Raw genomic sequence first — 23,359 nt, 5'->3', positions numbered from 1 at the left:
TAGGAAAGTTCGTCCTAATTTTCGATAACATACAATGATTAAAATTCCAGTATAGGCAACCGAACAATAAAAAATAGCAAAAAAAAAAAAACATCGGCATTGTAAAAACTGTCGTTGAAATTCCCATATGGCAAACCCTATGCAAATCAAATTTCCAATGACTGTTGCCATATAAACATAAGAATATTTTTCGTTCTAATTTTTAAGTCTACCCTTCCATGTAGTTATTATGGCGGGTAATTGAGCTTTGAAATATGTAGGCTGACGTAACAATAAAGAATCCAAATCCGAACAAAAATTGTAATGGTGAAAAAGTTGTTACTTACGGCATTGCGATTATATTTTCTGGCACACTTGCGTGTGCAAAACACATTGCAACTAGAAATCCATTGCGCCCGCGTGGGTTACACTTAAGCAAAATTAAATAATACTTTACAAATCCATGAGTGAAACCGGAATGAAGGATAAATGGCGTCGTTTCAAAAAAATCAATTCCATCGTTGCCGCTAACACCACTTTATCCTTCGATTTAATTAAATATTTAAACTCAACTCACTTAAATTTTCTTTGTCACCACAAAAGTTTGTAATTGTGATTAAGCAAAATAAAACACAATATCATTTATTTCATGCTGGTTAATAAACCCAAAGACTTTTAATGAATTTCTGTTTTCTGTGACGTAACTTACCAATTCCGTATCAATGAATTTCTGAAAACTTGATATTTTATTAAAATACATCTATTTTCTCATGGGTGGATACTATGCATGGGAAATAATAAACTCGCTGGAGATGATTGAAGGCAGTAGTTTAATCAAATACTTCATAATTTCCTAAGTTTGTAAATAACCACTTTTTCCACAAATCCTCCACAATTTTACTAAATGTAATTTCTCGAAAAACTTCGCTACGGCTGGATTCTACAAAGCCCATTTTTAAGAACATGTTAAAACTAGCAATGTTATCATAGGATATTTTAACCACAAATTGTTTTACATAGAGATAATTTATGGCGTACATAAACATTAGCAGCATAGCCTCCCAACCACACTTTTTCCTTCGAGCCCATTCTTCAGCTATCATAATTTCGGCTTCTGCGCAAATGCGGTCTTCTGAATTTGCAAAAAATAAATTGGTATCTCCAATCATTGCTTCTACAATTTATTTTTAGTGATTCAATGATTTAAGAAGTTAAAGGATTATTTCGTACCTACTTCATCTTTGGTTGCTTCATATTTCTCTTTAGAGAGAACTATAAACGTGCATTCTAAAAGTTTCAATTATGCAAAATGCAAAATACAGTTAGTAGAACTTACTATTCTCATCTCTAAGCCAAGACCTTTGCATCTCATATTCAGCATCTAAACTCAAAGGCTCAGAGGCGGTGAGTTTTTGTAATTCCTCAGATTGCATCCATTGATGGTATCTAAAAATTGGATAGACAATAAATAGTGTGCATAATGAAGCACATCAGTACAACTTTGGAACGTGATGTTCCCTGTAAGGTACCAAAACCACATTCTTGCCTTTTATAACTGTATTCTTATTTATCAGCATATCACACAGGCTGTTCTATTTACCATCAAAACTATGGAATAAAAATGGTATGTTTACAAAACTTGACCAAGATCAGTTCAGTGCAGGTATCTCTTTCGAAAATCTTTCTCTTTAAAGCTTTTTGATTCTTTTCACCACTAATTGGGAAGTATTACTGACTAGTGTTGTGTCAATCGTTCATTTTACGACGACCGCGAATTAATCAGTGACAGATTTTGAAAAGGACCCCGAATCATTTCAATCAATCTTTCACTTTTCAATACTTTTTGATGCCAACATAAGCGGCAATAGAATTATTGTTGTGTCTATATGTTATGTTTTCTGTTCTAGTTAGTATAATATTTAGCTGTGTCCTTTTTATTTGAGCATGATATCAAAATAGGGGTTGGGGTTGGTATTGGTTTGTACCTGTGTGGAAATAGATATTTCATTCAATATTCCATTCAACACATTATAACAATACTTTGCTTTTCCGTGGCCTGTTTCGATTTGTTATGATTTGTTTTGATACGGTTGGTCGATCGGTTGTCCTGTATCGGTCACTTCAAACCGGTCAGGGCGGCAGCAAGATCGAACAAGGTGATCGAATGGTTACAAGCGGGATTCGGTCGTTGGATCATTTGAAGTGACCGAATCATTCGTGGTTGACACAACTCTATTTCAATATACAACCATGGGAATGCAAATCTCAGAGCAAGAAAATAAAGAAGAAGTCATTGGCTTAATAAATTACTGTTTTTGGAGTGTTCACACTTCTCGAGGACTATCCATTTTTTTTAGATGGTTATTCTTGGAAAATGACTGGCCGAATGATCCTTATAAATTTGCTATTAACAGCAAAAAAGAAGAAAAAAACTGCGGTGTTGCCAGATCGTCTGGTATCAAAATGTATCTTTGACTAATTTTACTTGGAGTTTTTCTCTTAGCTCTCTTTCAGTTAAAATGAGACCATTTTCTGTCGTTCTGTGATTTAATTAAACTTCATCTTTTTTTTTTATCTAAGCCTGTTTGCCACAAAAATCGAAGGGAGGGAATGTTTTTATTCGAAATAATATATTTTTCATTTCTAATGCGTTAGTTTCACTCCTCAAATATGGGACGTAGATCTATTAATACCACGAAAAGTGGTAAATATATGAACCCAACAGACCAAGCAAGTAAGTAATCGTTAATAAGGAATACCAGCCGTTAAGCTGTGATTTTCAGGAAAAGAAGCCAGGAAACAGGAGCTTAAGAAAAACAAAAAGCAGAGACAAATGGTAAGGGCTGCTGTGTTAAAAGGCAAAGATCCCCAGCAGATTCTCGAAGAAATGGAAAAGATAGACCAGATGGAGTACAATGTGAATCAGCCTTCTCCTTTAAATGAGAAAGTGTTGAAAGACAAGCGAAAAAAGTTAAGAGATACTTTGGACAGGGTGCTCAGTATGTACTACAAAGATGATCCTGAAAAATGGTCTGAATTGAGGAAAAGACAGTCAGAATATGAACACAAACGTAATCAGTTGGTTAGCTTTTATGAGTCTGTCAAAAGTGCTCAGCAGGTGACAGTTGACGAAATACCTTTGCCACAGCTTCCTCAGCAGGCGTCTAATGTTCACAATAATATCCCATTGCCCGCGACTGAAAGAAAGCCTGAACCAACAATTTATTCTATTGCTACGGCTTTAAAACTGCAAGCTTTGGGACAACCTGTTAGAGAACCGCCAGGATGTCCTGTTGGTCCACCTCCTGACATAAATGACGAAGGAGAAGTTGAAGAATTTGGTACCAGAACCACAGGGGATGAAGAAGTTGATGAAGATATAGAAGATGGTGACTTGGGCAAATCGAATAGACCTACATCATTGCAACAAAAAATGGTTGCATTGTCGGGTCAAAATGTCGACGATTTTATGAAGGAAATGGAAACGGTACAGAAGAAATTGGATGCGGGTAAAGAAGATGACAGAAGTAAGGCTGCCCTTTCTGAACCGCTAATGCCACCGGGCACAAACGATACGATACCGACGTTGCCGTCTTTGCCGCCCAATTCCACAGGGATTCCGCCTCCTCTGATATTTGCCGGCCCTGGCTTGAGGTTGCCGCCAGGTCCTCCTCCAGGGAGACCACTAATGCCACCTGGGCCTCCACCTGGACTGCCGCCTAGGCTACCTTTGCGACTTCCTTCAGTTGCGCCCAGACTGATTCGTCTACCAGGGCCTCCTTTGATAACAGGACCGCAGGGAAGTATACAACCCAACGTGTTGTCCGCAGCTCCACAGCTTATCAACCGGTAAGTTACTCGAGGTCTGCTTCGAATGTAGTAATATGCTTGGGTGGATTTTAGGAATGAATCCAGTAAACAAGGAGCCACAATATCCGCGAAGCCGCAGATAAGAAATCTTAGCGCGGACGTCACAAGGTTCGTACCATCCACACTGAGGGTCAAGAGGGAAGAGAAAAAATCAAAACCAGTAACGAGTTTGGCTCGCGAGCTCAAACACAAAGAGATGATCATGAATAAAAAGGCGTTCGAAGGGCAAAGCACGAAAGACGACGCTTACAAACAGTTCATGCAGGAGATGGAAAGGTTAATATAATTTATTGTGCATAGGTGTAAATAAAAACAAACAAAAAATGGCTTAATGGTTTTATTTGCGGCAGTCGTCCACCATACACATAATTTGGGATTCTTTGATTCCCGCGCAAAAATAACTTATACAATATTATACCTTAAAGAATATGGAATATAAATAATGAGAAAATGTATTTGGTAATTAGACTATATATTCTAAGCAAAATGATTTGGTGTGAACTCAAGTATGTACAAGTATGAACTTAAATTTAACTTATCCTGACCTAAGACTTAAATCTCTAATATATTGTGGAGGAAGAGGTAGTCTCTTCTTATTGGTTACTAAGGGCAAGGAGCGAGGCCTAGGAATACTGTGTGTAAGAGAGAGAGAGAGAGAGAGAGAGAGAGATGTATACAGGGAATGGATGGACTGGCTACATTAGCGCCATTCCTTACTGTCTTGTGATTGTCTCAGAATGTTTGAAATATTTAAATTCATTAAAACAATGACTACTTTAGCATTTTCTTAACCATATTGGCTATGTGATGTTAACGATTAGAAATTGTTGAATCTTGCTGTGACTCTTTCCGCTTTACGGTATCATTGACATTCGATTACAGCCCGCTGGTGCCCAATACTAAATGAACCACTCAACATACGCTACATATGAAGTCTTATGTACAAAAAATTCTACTGTAGAAATAATCTTGTGATAAGAAAATAGGTACCTGTACTTGTACGAGTATTTGCAACTGAGAAATGAATTTGCGGCGACTATTCCCGATTCGTTTCTCATATTTGTAAGGTCTAATAAATACAGGACTAGGTAATAAGTCGATATGATATGTAGGAACTACCTTGGCGAGAATATGTTTATCGAGTTTGTGTTTGTCCTCTTCCTGATCAATTTGGCAGATACTGAAAGGGGGAACGCTTTTAGATAGATGCCACAAACAAACAAACAAATTTGCATTGGATTACCTGAATAATCTTGAGGGGAAAAGGGCCGTTCAATGACCCTCTCCAACACTTCGATCCAGTGATCTCTATCCAGTTCTGACTGAGATGACAGATTATAGACCCTGTCAGGTGTGGTTAGCATAAAAGAGAACCCTTGATCTTTTACTCCTCTTGTCACCCCTATTCTAACACTGTATCCGTCACATTGCTGACCAATAAAAATTTCTCCTTTGGGATTGGCATCCAAAGGCTCATCATGATACATCAGTTTCCGACTGTCAAGGGTAAACCATCGTTTCTTGAACCCATCGCTGGTTCGTGGCCCGGTTTTCCACAACCAGCCTTCCTTAGCAAAATCTTCGGTCAGATAATTAACCAGGTCATGTTCGCTAGCAGATGGGTAAGCCACTTGTAATCTATGCAATTTGGCACATCTTATTGCCATGTACCAGTTCATGACAACTTCTCCTTCATCGTGATATACATAGATGTGCCGGGTCGTTCCGTCTTTCAAAAAGGTAAACTAATAACAAAGTTTATAAAATTATAGAAAACAAGCTAGAAAATAAACTTGCCTGCATTGAATTGGGATAAGAAACTTTTTCAGGGGCTAAGACCACATTAATATCGGAGATCTTCAGCACTGCTTTTGGATCCTTGTGCTCCATAACAAAATATTTAAGAGTATCATCAACTTCTGACAACACAAACTTTCGTGAACGGTATTTACTATCTTCTTTCCCCCGTTTCATTAAAAATCCAGAATAATAACCGCTTGTGTAAGTCTGCCTCTCCGGATAGCAAAACTCTTCCCTTTGGTATTTGGCCCTGATCCACTGTTCAACCAGAATTCTGCAAATGAGTATTTCAACGCTTTTAGGTAGTCACAATGATGTCACAATATTCTACATGAACAGATTAATTGAAGCCAAGGTGACTAATAAATAAAAATATGTTTCAATTTTAGATCAGATGTCACAATTAATTTACAGCTACTTTATGTCCAACAGTAAATTTCCAAGACATTACATATTAAGAAACAAATGACACTTTACCCTGATAAGTTCAGAGACCACATCAAGCAATGCAGGCATTCTTGATCAAAATAAATTACTTCTATTACTTACTGTGGATCATCTTCTTTTGGTCGTCGGTAACAAGGAGGCACTCTTTCTTCATATTTCAGTTTTGCTTTTATATTACCGACTACTTTCATCCTCTCGATTTGCGAGTCCTCCCACCGATCAAGTTTCAAATGCTTGACTTTGCTAATGTGTACGCCCATACTACGATGCACACCGGAACATCGTGTGCAAATAAATATACCGATGTTGTAAGAAGCCCATTCCGGATCTAATAAATTATCTAACTTATTCTTTCTGTACAATAATCAATTTCAAAAATTAATAAATGAAATAAACTTACTGTGATGCAGGTTAATTACACTCATCCATAAATAATTAAAAACAAATCTTTTTTGACAAGCAAGAAACAGAAAATAAAGTGAAAAAAGTTTATTTACAAATAGAGAAAAGCATGAGGGTCGCACGCGTAAATCGCTTTTCACTTACTTTTGGCACCACAGTCCGCACACAGGCCATTTCCGTTAAGTTTTAACAATTCGTGTAATATCTTCTCGTTTCTATCCACCATTTTGCACTTAAAATCTCGTTTTGTTTACTGAGGCTTGAAATTTAATTAATTATTCTACGCAATCAAAATAAAAATAAAGCCGTCCATTTTTAAAACAAACTTCACATCGTCATCAAAGAAAAAATAAAAGGATGATTTTCTTCTTAATTTTCTTTCATGGACGAACCTATTTACAAGAAGCAGTCGTCCACTGGCAAATGTAGCGGAATATATGGCCTTTTCCAACTCTCTGCCATTGAAACAATTTACTGTCTCATGTTCAAGTTCAAAACTCAAAGCAACTTCAACCATCAAAAATCATTTTGAATGCAAAAAATTGTTCTGTTTCATCTTTCCAACTATAACAACCCAATTCTACAATCCCTTATCTTTGCTGAAGGTCATTGTCGTTGTGCATTAGATTGGTCAATTTCATTCTGGGAAAAAGTCCTATAAGTTAAAAATTATTAGTGCCTTTTTCGAAATGAATAATTTATTGACAAGAGTCGTTGCTAAACAGTTTGTATTTAAAAACGTTATAAGATCTATAAAAACCGCACAACCAATATGCGGCTCTTTTAAGGTGCAAGACGATAAAGATTTTACTGAAAAAGTTGAAAACAGTAAGGAACCTATAATCGTCGATTTTTACGCAACGTATGTTAACTGAGTAGCATGGTATTTATTTTTTCTTTAAAATCGTCTTTTTAGGTGGTGTGGTCCTTGCAAAGCATTAGAGCCTCGTCTTGAGAATGTTATCGCTCAGCGAAGAGGAGATATCCAGCTAGCCAAAGTTGACATCGACGATTTGGGTGAACTAGCTGCTAAATATGAGGTAGGTTAGTCGATTTTTAATTAAATATGGTTAAACTAAACCTTGTGAACTTTTTAGGTTAGTACAATTCCAGCTTTGGTGGCTTTCCAGAATGGAAAAGTTAAAGAACGTCTAGTGGGATTGCAAGATGAGGATAAATTGAATTTGTGGATTGATAATGTCTTAAAAAAATAATTTTATCTTAGACCTAAAACAAACTACCACAAATAAATTAATTTTGTTGTATAATGGATTATTTTAGTTAAGTGCTTCAGTTCAATAAATTCACAAATGCACCATTAGGGAGCTTTATGGACATGTAATTACCTTCTAAATGGTAGGTTTAGTTTAATGATATGAAGCCTGTGTAGTAAGTTTTTGTATTAAATTGTATTTATATTTATTCTATTAAATTTGTTACTGTTGAAAGTAAAATTTCTTGCTGGGTAAGCACTCCATATTTTATTCCAAACATTAAGTACTACAATTGAATGAATTTAGATTATTATAGAGCATATCATTAGTTGTCCTGAAACATCTATAGGAACAGAAATCAGAGATTTTTCATCTGATATAGTGGTACTGAAGAGAAATTCCATTAATATAGATATTATCAAACAATAGTGCCATGACAGGTTTTCGTTACCGAAGAATGGGCCTGTCTTGATTTTTCATTTGTAAAAATGTTTTTAAGTAAAAAAAAACATTTGTTAAATAGAATGCATAAAAAGTAGAAGAATGAGGTTAATATGTAATTTGTCTATGCGTTAAGTTATTAAAGATTTAAAAAGTGTATTTACCAGGATTATGTCCGATTCAGAGCAGGAAAATGAAAATTTTTGCTTTTATGGAAAGCCTTTAGATCCTTATGACGAAGGTATTCAGGGATGCGAGATATTTCAAACGAAAAATGCTATTTACAATTTTGTATCCTTGAAATTTTAGATGCATTCCCTAAAAGGCGACCCATTTCCGTTGAGGAACAGATTGCTACTGATGCACAAGGTAGGCGACGGTTTCATGGTGCATTTACAGGAGGTTTTTCTGCCGGATTCTTTAATACTGTCGGATCCCTCGAAGGATGGACTCCAAGGGAATTCAAAAGTACCAGACAAGAGAAAGCCTTGCTACATAAGCAGAAACCGGAAGATTTTATGGATGAAGAAGATCTGGGGGAGTTTGGTATAGCACCCCAGGTTGTTAAGGCGACCAAGGAATTTTCTACATCAAAGAAGAGAAAAAAACAGTTTTCAGATGGGCCTATTCCTGGTGAACCAGTGCTGCATAAGATTTTGGAAAGTGGAAATGAAACAGTGGGTTACATTTTGCTCAAAAACATGGGCATAAGGGATAAAATAAGGGAAAGTCAAGAAGCAGAGAGCTCTCAAAATAAAATTTATGGGTGTGAAATTCCCAAGTCATATGAAATTCCAGATGATATCCATGCCAAACAGTACCAGGTGCCTGAAATTTACAAACAATTGCTAATTAACCCCAAAGATAACACTTTTGGCTTGGGTTACTCAGGGTTAGATAATGTTAATTTATTTCCAGATCAAAGCTTAAAATTTGTTGTTGCTGGTAAAGGCAATAAAAAAATGTCAATAACAGGTCAGGCTTTTGGGGTAGGAGCTTTTGAAGAAGATGATGATGATATTTATGTGAAGGAGGATATGAATAAATATGATTTCGAGTTAGGGGAAGAGAAAATTTCCGAATCACAAAAACAGGTCCTAAAAAAAGGCGCCATTTTTGATACGTTTTTGAAAGCTAAGAGTCCCCTGTTGCAGAAAACTTACTTTGCACCTCCCCACATTCCTCATAGCTTTACTGGTAAGCACAAAATTAAAAAATCAAGGTTTGAGCCTTTGTTAGAAGATCAAAACAAGAATCCAGAAAAAGTAAAAATTAATCCACTACTGAGGGCAAAGTATTTAGGTGAAGACACACAAGAGGAATTTACACCATCAAAATCGATGTCAGGATCCGAAAAACAAAAGATTAGGAAAGAGGATTTACTTCCAAGTACATCGCAAAAAAGTTTTGATGCTTCTTCAATTTATCTAAACGACAAATTCATCTCATCATCTGAAAATGAGAATGTTTACGATATTTTGGAACCTGTGAAGAAAATGGGTACCACCCATGGCACAGAACAAATGAGGGACGCCGCGCGGATGAAAATGTTTGGGCCCTTGACCCGGATTACAACCGACTTCATCCCTTGTTCAGCTCTATGCAAACGGTTCAATGTTCCAGAGCCTCATACTGAGTAAGTTACTATTATTCAGGTTATTGTCACTGTTATATCTGTCAACAGCTTTCTGTGTTTGAATTTAATGGGAACCTTTAGAATGTAGGCATTATTCATTCATTAATGCTGCCTTGACGTTGTAACTACGAATTTGCAATTGGTAATACCAAACTTGTATTTTTGACAGTTTTACAGTAATCTCTCTTTTTACTATTATTATTATCTTGTAACACCAATTTTGGCAGTCTAAGTTAGCACATATCTAAAAAGGTGACGTAATGTCTTTTTCATTCATCTTTATAATTTAATTTTTAGAAAATTGGAACATACCAGAAAAAAAACAAAAAATCTCATTTTTGAATATCAAAAACACAAAGAGAATGAAACTTTTACACCAGGGTTATCTACGAACCCCACCGACCAGGCAGAAAACATAATAAAATTGGAACACAGTGAAGAGAACCCTATTGAAAACAACCAACCAACAGCTACAGAAAAAGATACAGGAATGAACCAGGAAACAGAGGCGCCATATCCAGAGATAGAGCAAAATGTATCTAAAGATATAACCGACAAATTAAATGTGGATCAAAACCAGGATTTGTTCAAAGCTGTCTTTCTGAGCAGTGATAGTGAATCGGAAAATGAGGGAGAACATGAAAATGAGAAGATTAAAAAGAATGAAGAGTTTAAACAAGTCGTTTTGTCAGATCAGATGATTCCAAAGTTAAAGCCAATTAAGGAAGGGATTTTGTCCAATGTAAATTTTCATGTTTTCAAAAAACCAAATTTCGCAACAAATGACCAGAAAGAGGTCGAAGACGATAAAAAAATTGTGGAAGTTAATGCGGAAAGAAAAATAGATCCCAGTCTGTACGGTCCCAGAATTCCAGAAAAATTTCCCCAAGAAAAGGGTGAAGAAAGCATAAAGGTATCGAGTGACAGTGAGGATGAATGGATAGAAAAGGACGGGTCAGAGACAAGAAAACACATCTATAAAAGAGAGAGGAAGCGCAAGAAACATAAAAAGAAACGAAAGAAAGATAAAATAGGTTAACAAAAAATTTAATGGATTTAAGTCTGGTTTTCTGTGATATTGAAATAAACTATCCCTTGTATTAAATTTGTTTACCTGAAAGTGTCATTAGCGATTAATAAATGGAATGCGGTGATCAACTAAACTCTCTTGTTTAGTTGCCTCTCGTTGAATTAGTCTCGCATTTAATAAACTTTTTGTTCAAAGAAAGATAGTAACACTTCATCGTTGTGGCGAGAGGAGGTTGAAAACATCGATTTTTCTGTGGAGGGTTTTACTTGGCTCATTTAAGCAATATTGATACGGTAAACAAAACAGAAAGAGGGTTTTACTTGGCTCATTTAAACAATATTGATACCGTAAACAATAGAAAGATCAAAACAATAAAAATAAAGGTAACTGGAATTAATAAATAATTCAACGTAATTTTAGGTTAGGTTGATGCTATAGCATTATCGGATTCTATAATCATTAATAGGCCAGAATGAGTTATTTTAAACATTCACTCCATAGGTGGCGGTACCTTAGCTAAAGCGAGCGTTCTTTTTACTAATTTAGCTTATAAGGTAAGGTATTCTCGAGTTTTTTAGTTGAACGATATTGACTCAAAATTTTAAATACTTAAATACTATAACAACTAACCGCAAAAATACTTGCATTAGAATAACTATAAAACACATTGTTTATAACCTACTAGTGTTACATCTGACTCTAATTTTACGAAATAATGCGAAAAAAAGTTATAATTTGTTTGCAATTTCCTATATACCATAATCAATGGATTCCTATTTTTGTATTTCCTTTATTGACAGCCATTGCAATAATTTTGAATTTTCTTGAAAAATCTACGCCACCAATGTCAAAAGTGTGCCGTGGAGCGGCCTCCATGTTTTAACTTTGAGCAAAGCAAGGCAAAGGCAGAATAACATCTCGTCCTGAACATCTGTGCTATATACGGCATTCAAAAGTTGTTAATAAGACCCTAACGACTTATTATGAGCGCAGAAAAGGACGCGGCGGTTCCGACGCCACCCATATTCGTTCACACTCAAGATTTGTTGGAGTCGCTGGTAAGTTGTTTAAGTTATTCTGATCAGTTCGTAAATAATAGCAAAATTGTTGCATGTTTAGTATACCTCTGTATCTGGCACTAATTCCAAAGGAAATGCGAAACTAAAAGGCAAATCAATTTTTATATGTTTGTCGAGGGGCATATGGCAAAAGCTTTAGTTATAACAGTTGTAACCTAGTGGACAAATGAAAATAAATTAAATTACGTGCTAGTGTTCTTGAGATAAAGTTAACGATCTTGCTCAAAAAAGAACCTTTAATATCGATATATTTGCTATTGTATTATTTTTTTTAACATGCGGAATAAAACAAGTGGTGGCGGTATACTGTGCGATTTACCTAAGGTTACCTACTCAAACTTATTTGATTAGTTTCGTAAATCTGTTGTTGGTGCATTAAAGCCTACCTAATAAAATAACAACAAACTAACCAAATATATAAGCTTTGGTAGACCGCATACTAAATCGGCACCAACAAATTTTAAATAAACATCAATTTTTATTTATTTCTTAATTGGATTCTGATTACTTTTCTATATTTTCAACAAATTTATTAAATGTTTATAGATTTGCGCAACGATAGTTTCGACATTAATTATGCGACTTGAGGATTTGAGATGATTGAGGCACAAAATGTACGTATGTATGTCACCTTCTATTCGTTAGAATGGTAATCTGGTTGCTTGCTTCTCCAGAGCACTGCCTGAAATCCGAATATCAAAATCGGAGTTTCTGGCACTAAAATAGCTCAAATCTAAGCCTAATATGATCTTCTTAAATAAATACCACCAGACTCTACTAAGATGAAGTTCTCAGAAAAGTCTACTATCAATGCATGATTTTTTGCAGAAACTCTACCTCTCCGACTTGTCGTGTTTACCTTTTCCTATTCCCGATACACCGAACATCATCTCTCATCACCAGGAAAATTTATCAGCAAATATAAGAAGCTGTCACCGGTTCCCCACTCTTCGAAGCAAATATTTTAAGGGACAATTTCGAAAAAATAGCATTGATAAGTTTTACTTAACATCACAAGTATGGAAAAGAAATGTACTTATAAATAATAAAAACGTGGCCTCACGGTGACGAAGCTCCTCAGTTCTTTCAGGAACACATTAACTTTGAAACCACGGAAGGCTCTATGTATTATTGTCGACATTTAAATTAATCGCAGTTGTGAGTCTGAGAGTGAGAAAGAGGTCATGTTGGTCCCAAAAAGATAGCCCTTGTTTAATTTGAATTTTTATGCGTTTTGAACCGAACGAGGTATCGCTCACTGGGCACAATAATGGCGCATATAAAAAAAAATCTATTTTTAGTTAATTGTATCATAAAAGTCGAACATTTGTATTTTAACAACGAACAATACCGGCATACAGTATTTTACTTCAGTTCCGCTGGAGAGAGTTAGTGCCACTATTGAATTTCCCGCGTTTCTTAACGGCCTTAAGTGCAAAACCGGCATAAAGTCGTAGAGATGAGTTACGATGATTTTTTTTTATTTTAAAAAACTTACTTCTCAACTTCTTTTAACTTTCATTGGGGTAGTTCAGGCGATATTGTCAAAATAAACGACGCGTGTGTTTTCAAAGTGGAAAAAGATACTTCTGACACACATTTCTGTAAAACATCTTTTAAACTGACTCCAGGAGCATAAGCATTACGCAAAGAAAAATGCGAGCGGGCGCAAATTTTACATCTTTTGAAAATGGGAATCTAGACCGTGCTTATCGAGATTTTATACCAATTCCAAAGAATAAGTTTAATGACTTAATGGATTTGCTAAAAAGAAATGCTATTAAAAAATGTCACAGTCACTTTTATAATAGCTTGAAAGGTGCCAAAGACTGAAATGTCACTTTTTTTTAGTTACGTTGAAAATAGTACTTTTTGTTCATTTTCCAAAAACCAGGGCAGTTGGTTGTTTTTTTTTAATGTAGAATAGCTTAGCTTTTGTGTGTGCGCCTTGATAATTCTTGTTTAACAAGCTTTCTATCAAAAACTATGGGAGGGTTGTTTTTTAGTTATAGCTTTTCCATGTTTTTTGTAGTTATTGTTTACGAGCTAATGTTTATAAAGGCAAGTTTTTTACTGTTTATATTAATTTCCAGATTGGGTTTTTTTTAAAGTTACTACAAATGAACCTGCTGAATGATGTTGAAATTTTGATCTACTGTTTTATTAAGATTTTTTTATCAAAATATTGCACTTTATTTGTGAAATTCATTGGTGCAAAAAAAATCAATAAATGCACAAAATTTAAAAACATTTTAAAAAGAACCTCAAAAAATATTTTTTGTTTCAAAAAGGGAATAATACAAATCAATTTATAATATAAATTTTGCAATAAGTAATATGAGTTATCTCAATATTTCAGTTTTTATTTTCTTAAATCACTGATTTTCTCGGAACTATGATTTTGTGGATGTGCCACTATCGCACCGGGTGAGTGATATGGATTCGGCATCAGATTCACTCATTTCCAGCTGTCGAACAAGGACAAACTGTCGAAACTCAAAGATAGTCTCGAGCAAAAGGAGACGTACGAGCAGCAACTGCGCGATCACCTCAACGCGATCGACCGCGCAAACGCGAAGAAACGCGGCACGCTCGATGCGCATGAAAATTTTGCGAAAACCGTCAACGAGAAAAACTCGCAACTGCGCGAAAGCGCTAGAAAAATCATCGACCACTGCAAAGCCGCCTACCACGACCGTAACGCCGTCGCGTCTCGTGTCGACGAACAACGAAGCAAGCTGGAAAAGTCGACGCGTATGCAGAGTAGCCGAAACGACGCGTACGAAACGCGTATCGAAGAACTGACCAGTTCGCTGAAGAAAATCATGGCCGAGAACAACCGAAAGATGCGTGAGTCGAATCTTAGGAAGTGTGAGGTTAGGAAACGCGCTAGTTTGGAGGCGGAGCTGAAACGTTTGGAGGACGAAGACGCCACTATAGGGAGCGCCTTCGGCGACGTCAATGCGGCCGCGTTGGAAAAAGAGCTCGAAGAGCTCGACGTTAAGTTGTCCGGGTTGAGGGACGAGAAAAGTCGAACGGAACGATCAATTAGCGATTTCGACGTCGAGTGTGAAGCGACCCTTGCGAGGAAAAACGATCTGGTTGGTGGCTTGCAACGAAAGTGAGTGATTTAAAGTCTTTGTCTGTATACACGTAAGAACCCTTGCGTTCAAGCTGCGCATGACGTCACTCGTTGAGTAGTAGCCAGGCGTTTAAACGAAAAAATGCGACATAAAGGTGTGTGTGTGTGTGTGTGTGTGTGTGTGTCTGATTGTGTGAATGTGATGGATGGAAAATCATTGAAAAATATATATTTTTTTGTTTCATGACTATATTTTATTATTTTTACATAGAATGTGAGCTTTGTTTGTTAACAATTTATAATCTGTTTTCAAGTGTACACCGTGAATAAATAAGTAAATAGTATTAATAATAATATAAATAATAATAAATGCTGTATTTGCTTAAATATATAATTCATTGTGTCTAGCATAGTCAACAAAGGAAATGTTAAGATTATAAAATTCTAGCTAGATTGAGCAATGAGCAACTAGACATAAACAATGCAATATTCACACTATAAAATACACTTAAAAATAAAAAAAGACAAACAATTGTAATTGCCTGCTTGATTACTTATTATTTTGGTGAAAAACCTTTGAGTGCCGTATGCTGAGATCTCTACACTTACAAACGATTCAAGCATGTTTCGAAGCGCATTAAATGGTTTAACTACTACTACTTATGCGTTAAAGTTAATTGTTGTTAATTAATAATTATTAAAAAAAAAAGATGTTCCTCCAGAAAAACGCAAAAACCAAAAAAAAACCCAAAAACCCACCCGACAAATACAAAAATCCAGATGTTTGTCAACCTTAAAGATTTAACCGTATAAAGACTAAAGCACTTAACAATTTAAATTAGGAAAAAATATTAGTCCATTTCTTTTTTTTTCCGGTTTTGGTTTCACTCATATATTTATTAAGTTCTTTGATTCTAAAGAACATCCTAGATTTTAAAAAAATGCGTTTTACCTTCTCGGGACATAGTATAAACTCACTTTTTAACAATAAAGGTTTAATAAAATTGGTAACAGTGACCAAACCTTCGCCATTCATTTCAACAAACACTCTGTCTCTTCAATACTGCTCATAAATCATTTAATTTATGACATATAAATCCCACAATGTTTTTCAATCCACCATAAGCTAACTCATTTAACTCCTCAAGATCTTTTGCACCGTTCAGTGGTGGATTGAGTGCGGGTTTCAGTTTGGATGCCAATAAGCCCCTCATAGAAATATTTTTTTAGCTCTACTGACCGAATTCGCCACAAAAACGACAAATGAAAATGATGTTTATAACTGACACAGCTGTTTACATTTCGCATTGATTATTCTACTCAACGGGTGACAACGCATAAGCTCCGCCTACTGCGCATGATCCTATCTATTGTGTTGTTGTCCTGCGTAAGTACTACTGCAACCAAAACTGCGCGCTAAATTGCTCTACCCTCTCTCGATGAGGGTCAAAATTAACTCTGATTTCTTTAGCCAGTGCAAAAAGTATATTATACTTTTGAGTTCCCAAGATCTTCCCCGACAGCACGGGGATGATAAGGGGTATTACAACTATTGTGTCGGTTCGTTACTTGAGAGTGTACGAAATGCGAACAAATAGATATAATATAATGTACCGGGTGTTCCACTCATCAAGGACTCAACGAGAAATTGTTGGAAATTACTTTAAAGTTCCTGAAACGGCCGCTCGATGGCGCAACTTCTGCAATTTCTAAAAAAATATGTTTTGCCTAGGAAGTAACTGCTAAAATAATGTTAGATGGAAGTTTGAATATATTTTCCTTTAAATGCTGATCGCTTCGGATTTTGCTTTACAAAACACTAACCCTATTGACTGGTGAAACTCGTAGATATACACCTTACCCGCATGGCTCTGGCACTTTACAATCGGGCAATCATAATCAAACGAGCTAGGTCTCGATTAAAAGATCGCCTATTACAGCAGTCGTTAGAGGGCGTTTTACAACTTAGCAAACGTCGCGTTAATGAAAAGGGCAGCTGCATATCTTTTTTCAAACTGGCAAAATCCATCGGGAGTCTCTCACTCGAAAAACTGCGCAGGCATCTTTTGATGAAAGCGAAACCAAATCTTAATTCTTTGGTTTGTACTTTAGAAATTTCTATATCTCAAGGTCTTCCCCGGTAGCAGAAGGATGGTAAACAAAGGTATTACGACTACTAATTTTATGAAGGATCATATACGGAAATCATTAGTGAACATTTTTTTTTTGGCTCACACGATTTTTGTTTAACTGTTTCCAAGTGTTGCATGGCAGTTCTGTTATAAAGTCTCCATAACGGCAATTCGTGGGCCTCAGATTTTTTTTCTTTTTCCGCTAGAATTTGCGATTTGGAAAACGAAGTGACTTCGCGTTCGAAGACTAACGACGAGTTGGCGAAACGCGGTACAGAATTGTCGGAGGGCTTAAAAACTCTGTGTGCGCGTAAAGAAAGTTTAGAACGAGAATTGAGTCATACAGCTGCCACGTCAAAGTTGTTCGTAGAGGAATCAGAGAGAACCATCGCATCGGCAGAAGCGGAAGCGAATCAGATTCGCAAAGATGTCGGGGAAAGAAAAGCAGAATACTGCGCTATGGAGCAAGACAAAAGTCAGTTGCTCCAGGTAAAATAATCTTCGTTCTCTATTTTTTATGTCTATATTATGCTTTAAAGAGGTCGTTTTCTAGACATTCGCTATACGTCTCGTTAACAATTTCTTTTATTGTTTCTGTATCTTTGAATCTTTTTCTAAGTATCTCATTTGTTGCGGGAAAGTTATGAAATTTTCCGTTTTTCAGATTTTATTAGTGTTTGTTTTGTTTTGTAATCGAAACTTGTATTCAACTAGGGTTTCGATGTTAGGGTGGATAGCATAAAGAACAGATACGTAAATTCCGTGGAAATCGCTGCTAAAACGTTTTAACTCGGCGATTATTGCACCGCTCTATTTAATTTCGTTCTTAAATATGTACAGACAATTTCATAAAAAATATTTTTGTTAATTTAAAAATAACAAACAAACATAATAGGAACTGCTTAAGACTAAACAAAACAGTAAAAGAACGTAGCAGAAACTCTCCGAAACTTGAACAAAAAATGACTTAAGAACACACTTTAAGGATTTTGTACATAAGTGCTAATACTATAACACAAAATAATGTGGTGTGAAAAGGTTTCACAGTGTACTTTATCTGGGAAAATTGTTCGGGGTATCTTTTCAACTGACTTTAGAGAGCGTGGCACTCCGCTTTTATAAAATGTAGCGCCTGCGCTAGGTGAGCGTGGAACATTCTTTCGAGAAACGGCGTCTTTGTTCTTGGAACACAAACTGATAGCTCGCCGAGACCGTCGTGACTAGGGCCAGGCTCAGCCCAGTAGAAGTATTACTTCTGTAATACTTCTACTTCGAGCAGGTTGTTGCATATTTAGGTGTTTACCTTAAGACTAAGACGAACGGTGTCTAAAATATCTTATTTTTCTTTACTCACATGTAAATAAAAAGAAAGTTTGTGTTTCTTCGTGGAAATCAAATGTCTGCTATAGCCTGTTTGCTTCAAATAACTTAACAATTTTTTCGTTTTGTATTTTAAAAGTATTGCTACAATCCATCATGAGCTGTTTTTCCAATCTACTCATTTCTCTTCTTATTGGATCAATGCTAATTAACTAAAAATGGTACTTACTTACTTTACATCTTTGCGCACTTACTCAAACAATATTTGCAATCAACAGACTTAGAGTAAAATAATAGAATACAGACGAAAAAAACTTACCTGACGTAACCGCAAGCTATTAAAAAGAGAGAAAAAGTAAAAGAAAATCAAAACTAAAATTTTTCATATCATTAGCAAGAAAAAAAATTCTTCGTACACAATCCAGTCAGGAATCTAAATCTAAATTTTGAGTTTTCTTATATAACTTTTAAGTGAGTTAGCGAAATTAAATTCAAAAGTATCTATCTCATAGACATGAACTAACGTCAAGATTAAAGTTAAAATTGATACTGCTTAAAATATAAAAGCAGTCAAATGATGATGATGAATGAATTTAAAAAGAATGGTAGAGCTATCTTATAACTTCTAACGTTTCAAAATAAAACTATCCAAATAGACATTGGCAAAATATAGGAAGCCTAAAATCTGTTTTTGTGAAGAATTCTAATAATTCAAAGAACATCTTCGCTACTTTTTTATACCGTTTGTCCCTCGAACAGGAAATCGGACGGGTCGAAACCGAAACCGGCGAAGTAAACCAAGTGCTTACTGAATTAAAAAGCGAATTGCACGCTCTGCAAAATACCCTCCGTTCGATGGAAGAAACGGAAATAGAATTGAACGAGCGATACGATACGACGTTAGCCGAGAGCGAGCGTCTCGAAAGGCTCGCCGTCGAGAAACGTGAAAATCAACGAGAACTGACCGAAAGAATCGAAGCTCTGATTCGCGACGAAGACGCGATTATCGCCGAGATGACGATCCGGTTCGATGTCTCGAGGACGCAGCTCGAAAACGAAATCGAACCGACGGAATCGACGAAACGAAATCTCGAACGCGATATCGATGCGTTGGAAGCGCGTTTGAACGAAGCGAAGCTGAAGAAAGACGACCTGAACGCCGAAAGGGAGCGGATCAAGGAAGAACTGAAGCGGGCTAACACGAAATTCGACGAGACGTCGCAATGCGCGAAACGCTTTTCCGCTCTGATCGACGAGTCGCAGAACGCGAAAAAGGCCGAGGCGGAGCGAGCGCAAGCGAGCACGGAATTCGTCAGTCCGCAGGTGGTCACCAAGCCGGTGAAGCGGCACAGTAATTGGGACAGCGACAGCAGCATCGAAGCCGAGGCGATCAGGGACCTGCTGCGAAGGAAACAGAGGAAGGTGAGCGGCGGGTAACTTGAAAATAAAAGTGTTTCATTCCAATAGATGCATCGTTCAAATTAAATTATCATGGAGGCAACATAAATCTAATACTTATATAGAGAAGTATGGGGGTCCAACTAACATTTTTCGTTTTATAATGGCAACGGTTATGTTTCGATTTCTTATTTTATAAAACCTAAGAACTATCAATTCTTAGCGAAGCATTTTCGCCAGTCGTATGAAACCCCTATAGCACATAAAGAACCTTATAAACTTGGCCAAATTTTAGTCCCATATAAAACTCCCCACTCCACTCCCCATTTTTGTTACTGATATGGAACCTATCTACCCAATATTTATTATTATTTCGTGTCCCAAGTTGTTTGCACTGGACGTCTTACTAAATATTATAACAATTCAAAAACCCTAAAAATTCCCCCCATTTAAAAAGTAATTTTGGTAAAAACATGAAAGTTAAAATTGTGTATATTTTTTTTTACAATTAAAACGTAAAGAAATATGTCTTCAAGTTTCAGAAATACTGCTTGAAATGAAATATTCTTTCTTTTTTTATGAAAGTATTTTTGTCAATTCGAAAAAACATAACAATGGCCATATGATAGGGCTCATGTTACACCAGTATAGTGCTTTCAAGTAATATTATCTTACAGCAATAAAACATCTTTGTAGAATATTTATTAGGTATTTAAGGTTTATAAGACTCAAGCTATAAAACCCCCAGAATATAAGCCTTATAATAAGGTTTTTAAGAACACTATAAAACCTTTTTAAAAATTTGAAGTCATCAACGCCAATTGCTGTTGATAGTGTTATAGATAACATAACGGAAAGGTTTTTTTATTCAATATTGTAAAATTTGTCTAGGTATCTAGGTCTAGGTATTTATTGGACGTCTTACAAAGCTTGTGATACCAATGGTTTTCGTTTAATGCTATAAGAACTTTTATGAAAAATAAGTTCTCTTATGAATTCCTTATAAATATCGGTTACCTTATAATAAAACCTTAAGCTCCAGAAAATGTTATTTGGGTGACACAAGAGAGATAGCGAGAATCAGGTGACTACGGGCAAAATATTGGTTTCATTATATTATATGTAAACCCGGACGTTTTGTTTTGTTTTTTTCTATCTTAAAAAATCAATTGTTTTGGCATATTTCAAAATTAATAAAGTGCTCCTGAATAGTGTGAAAGTTCGGCTTACCCAACGTAACTCTTTAATTGAAATTCAGAAATTACTTATTTTATTAATTTATTGGTCCCTGGTGTTTTAATGTTGTTGTTAAATTTTCAATTAGCATGGTAATCACATATATATATATATATATATATATATATATATATATATATATATATATATATATATATATATATATATATATATATATATATTAATTTTACCTTGTAGTTTATTCTGTTTAAACAATTGATAAATAACTCATTATTTTAAGTTTCCCCGTTGATAATGATTTGATGATAATTTGGACACAAGGTAAATCGCCTTCAGAAAAACAGACAACTAGAAAGTCTCCTAGGAATAAACCTCAGAAAAAATGATTAACATAATCATGGGATGTGCAGCAACGAATCGGGGTAGAAATTGTTCAAAACGTAAATCTTTTTAGACACTTTAAAGTTAATAAGGATATAAATAGTTGCTCAAGGCAGGAATTTTAATTATTACTGTTATACAAATTTTTGAATCCAGTTAGGCTGGCTTATGCCTATCATATTTTGAAGGTTTAAATTTACCAAATCTGTTATAAATAGTTGGCTCTTTGGTAAACAAAATAATAGCTATTGTGTTTTTAACCTACACTTCTATTAGTTTGGCGAATATGTTGCTTTCTTCAACTTTACCGTTAAAAAGTGTGGTCGAAAATACTTATCAAAGTGTAAATTTGTGCGAAATAAGATACGAATGTGCGTATCTCAACTAGTAAAACCTTTATTCAGTCCATAATAGCGTCACTGTTTATTTCATTTGTAGCAGCAATTTTCACTTGAAATTTCAAAATTTTCCAATTACCAATTTCCAAAATAATTGAAACTATTATAGCAATGTCCCATGTATTTTAAATGAAGTCCTGGTGAGTTTTGCCCATAATCACGTGGTCAAAATATTTGGTTCTTGTCAAATATAATACACCTGATTAGCCCCATCTCTTACTCATATATGTTGTCCCCGCTTTGCTTATCGTTTGGTATGGGATAGGATTAAGAGGTCTGTGGGAAGTAAGCTAAACTACAGTTTTTAGTTTGCAATTTAATCAGCGGAATCAAACGACAAATGACAAAAATACCCTTTATTCGGTAACTTATGCTCCAGTGGTGGCGGTAAACAAACATGGCCGTAAGGAAGCATTTTATAATGTTTATCTGTTACTGTTGAACCTTCGACCGGATCATTCATTCTACCTGTATAACCGACAATTGTGGTGTGGGGTTTGCGGCAAATGGCGAAAAAATCCATTTTATCCTATTTAAATTGTAATGTGGAAAGTCGGAAAACTTAAAAATTTCTGACAAGGGGCCCTTTAAGTTTTCATTTTCAGGTTCGACCGCGTGTGAATAAACCAGGAAAATCCAAAGAATAATTGCGCACTGTCCACTTTTTCGCCACTTACTAGTCATAGATATTATTGTAATTAAAAGTGTTGAATTTTTTTCTTGCCTTTTATATCAAATTTGCGCAAAAAAGGATACTACAGAAGTAGACGAATCATTACTTAGTAATTATCACATGTTGTTTTTGTTTTAGTTTATTTTGAAGTTTAATAAAAAATTGTCACTAACCTGTTATAGATTTGTCTTTTTAGAAACCTAATCATTTGTTGTAGTTCTTAATAAAATATCAAAACGCAGTTCACGATTTCATAAAAAAGTAACGCGGCCAATAGCCCCAAAAAAATTTGGGTTCCTGCTTGTGAATTGGGATTTGGCGTTTTGAAACAAGAGATACGTCAACTCGACGCAAACTTTATGAGTCATCGACATACTATTTCTGTACTCTGTGTGCGCGTTTGTATAAACGACATCGAATAATGAATACATTAAACGCGGCAGGAAATGGATTTATCAAGAAAACCTGTCTGGGTGGATTTTAAAATATTTACTATCGGGCGATTCGACTGAAATCTGGTCGACGCGAATTTATTTTCTGATAGTGGCGCTGACAATAAATAATCTTACAATATCTTACGATGAAACCTATTTTATTCAATTTAACATAAATCATAATAAGCAAAACCTACAGCTACTAGATACATAGTTATGCTGATAATATAATTCGCATGTACATTCCTTTCGTTCACTAAAACCTTGCGTCGTTAAACAGTCAATATGGCCGGTGACAGTTCTTCGTCAATTCGACAGTTTCCAGTTTGAATGTGGCCTAAATGTGTGGAGGTCGTTGTTTAGAAAGGAAATGGCTCAAAGTGCAGTTAGAAATTTGTTCTGAAGTCGTTCAATTACAGCTAAAAACAGCATAATTTTTAATTTTT

General features: G+C 35.5%; 7 protein-coding genes across 8 annotated transcripts in view; 4 read left to right on the top strand and 3 right to left on the bottom strand.

Moving 5' to 3' along the window:
- Nucleotides 1-486, bottom strand: part of LOC132697772 (activating transcription factor of chaperone) — a 30,278-nt gene extending 29,792 nt beyond the window's left edge. The window contains exon 1 of the mRNA XM_060663399.1: nt 327-486. The gene's annotated coding sequence lies outside the window, so the exon portion shown is untranslated. The remainder of the gene's footprint in view (nt 1-326) is intronic.
- Nucleotides 487-789: 303 nt separating this feature from the next.
- On the bottom strand, nt 790-1,842 carry LOC132698250 (alpha/beta-tubulin-N-acetyltransferase 9). 2 transcript variants are annotated; one of them, XM_060664213.1, is made up of 4 exons: nt 1,480-1,835; nt 1,316-1,425; nt 1,210-1,266; nt 790-1,153 (listed from the first exon to the last, which is right to left on the bottom strand). In XM_060664213.1, the coding sequence occupies exons 1-4, from the start codon at nt 1,554-1,556 to the stop codon at nt 810-812; spliced, it is 588 nt and encodes a 195-aa protein (XP_060520196.1). In that variant the 5' UTR covers nt 1,557-1,835; the 3' UTR covers nt 790-809. The 2 variants fall into 2 exon arrangements, with proteins under 2 accessions (XP_060520196.1, XP_060520197.1); XM_060664214.1 differs by having other exon boundaries at nt 1,011-1,153; nt 1,214-1,266; nt 1,480-1,842.
- A 602-nt stretch (nt 1,843-2,444) lies between these two features.
- Nucleotides 2,445-4,173, top strand: LOC132698032 (WW domain-binding protein 11). The gene is made up of 3 exons (XM_060663868.1): nt 2,445-2,713; nt 2,763-3,828; nt 3,883-4,173. The coding sequence occupies exons 1-3, from the start codon at nt 2,650-2,652 to the stop codon at nt 4,133-4,135; spliced, it is 1,383 nt and encodes a 460-aa protein (XP_060519851.1). The 5' UTR covers nt 2,445-2,649; the 3' UTR covers nt 4,136-4,173.
- A 5-nt stretch (nt 4,174-4,178) lies between these two features.
- Nucleotides 4,179-6,898, bottom strand: LOC132698034 (arf-GAP with dual PH domain-containing protein 1-like). The gene is made up of 5 exons (XM_060663869.1): nt 6,643-6,898; nt 6,199-6,424; nt 5,647-5,923; nt 5,093-5,594; nt 4,179-5,029 (listed from the first exon to the last, which is right to left on the bottom strand). Exons 1-5 carry the CDS (start codon nt 6,722-6,724, stop codon nt 4,965-4,967), a joined length of 1,152 nt encoding a protein of 383 aa, XP_060519852.1. The 5' UTR covers nt 6,725-6,898; the 3' UTR covers nt 4,179-4,964.
- Nucleotides 6,899-6,998: 100 nt separating this feature from the next.
- LOC132698035 (thioredoxin, mitochondrial-like) lies at nt 6,999-7,979 on the top strand. The gene is made up of 3 exons (XM_060663870.1): nt 6,999-7,360; nt 7,415-7,538; nt 7,596-7,979. Exons 1-3 carry the CDS (start codon nt 7,188-7,190, stop codon nt 7,710-7,712), a joined length of 414 nt encoding a protein of 137 aa, XP_060519853.1. The 5' UTR covers nt 6,999-7,187; the 3' UTR covers nt 7,713-7,979.
- Nucleotides 7,980-8,186: 207 nt separating this feature from the next.
- LOC132698031 (G patch domain-containing protein 1 homolog) lies at nt 8,187-11,053 on the top strand. Its single transcript, XM_060663867.1, has 3 exons — nt 8,187-8,394; nt 8,463-9,789; nt 10,087-11,053. Exons 1-3 carry the CDS (start codon nt 8,325-8,327, stop codon nt 10,826-10,828), a joined length of 2,139 nt encoding a protein of 712 aa, XP_060519850.1. The 5' UTR covers nt 8,187-8,324; the 3' UTR covers nt 10,829-11,053.
- Nucleotides 11,054-11,802: 749 nt separating this feature from the next.
- On the top strand, nt 11,803-22,619 carry LOC132698651 (paramyosin-like). The gene is made up of 5 exons (XM_060664845.1): nt 11,803-11,877; nt 14,367-15,019; nt 17,319-17,601; nt 19,192-19,854; nt 22,412-22,619. The coding sequence occupies exons 1-5, from the start codon at nt 11,803-11,805 to the stop codon at nt 22,451-22,453; spliced, it is 1,716 nt and encodes a 571-aa protein (XP_060520828.1). The 3' UTR covers nt 22,454-22,619.
- Nucleotides 22,620-23,359: the final 740 nt, after the last annotated feature.

This window comes from Cylas formicarius, unplaced genomic scaffold, assembly GCF_029955315.1.
Source record: "Cylas formicarius isolate icCylForm1 unplaced genomic scaffold, icCylForm1.1 PGA_scaffold_2__14_contigs__length_35257938, whole genome shotgun sequence".
Taxonomy (NCBI): Eukaryota; Metazoa; Arthropoda; class Insecta; order Coleoptera; family Brentidae; genus Cylas; species Cylas formicarius.
The sequence above is the reverse complement of the archived record's forward strand: the minus strand, read 5'-3'. Positions and strand labels throughout refer to the sequence as shown.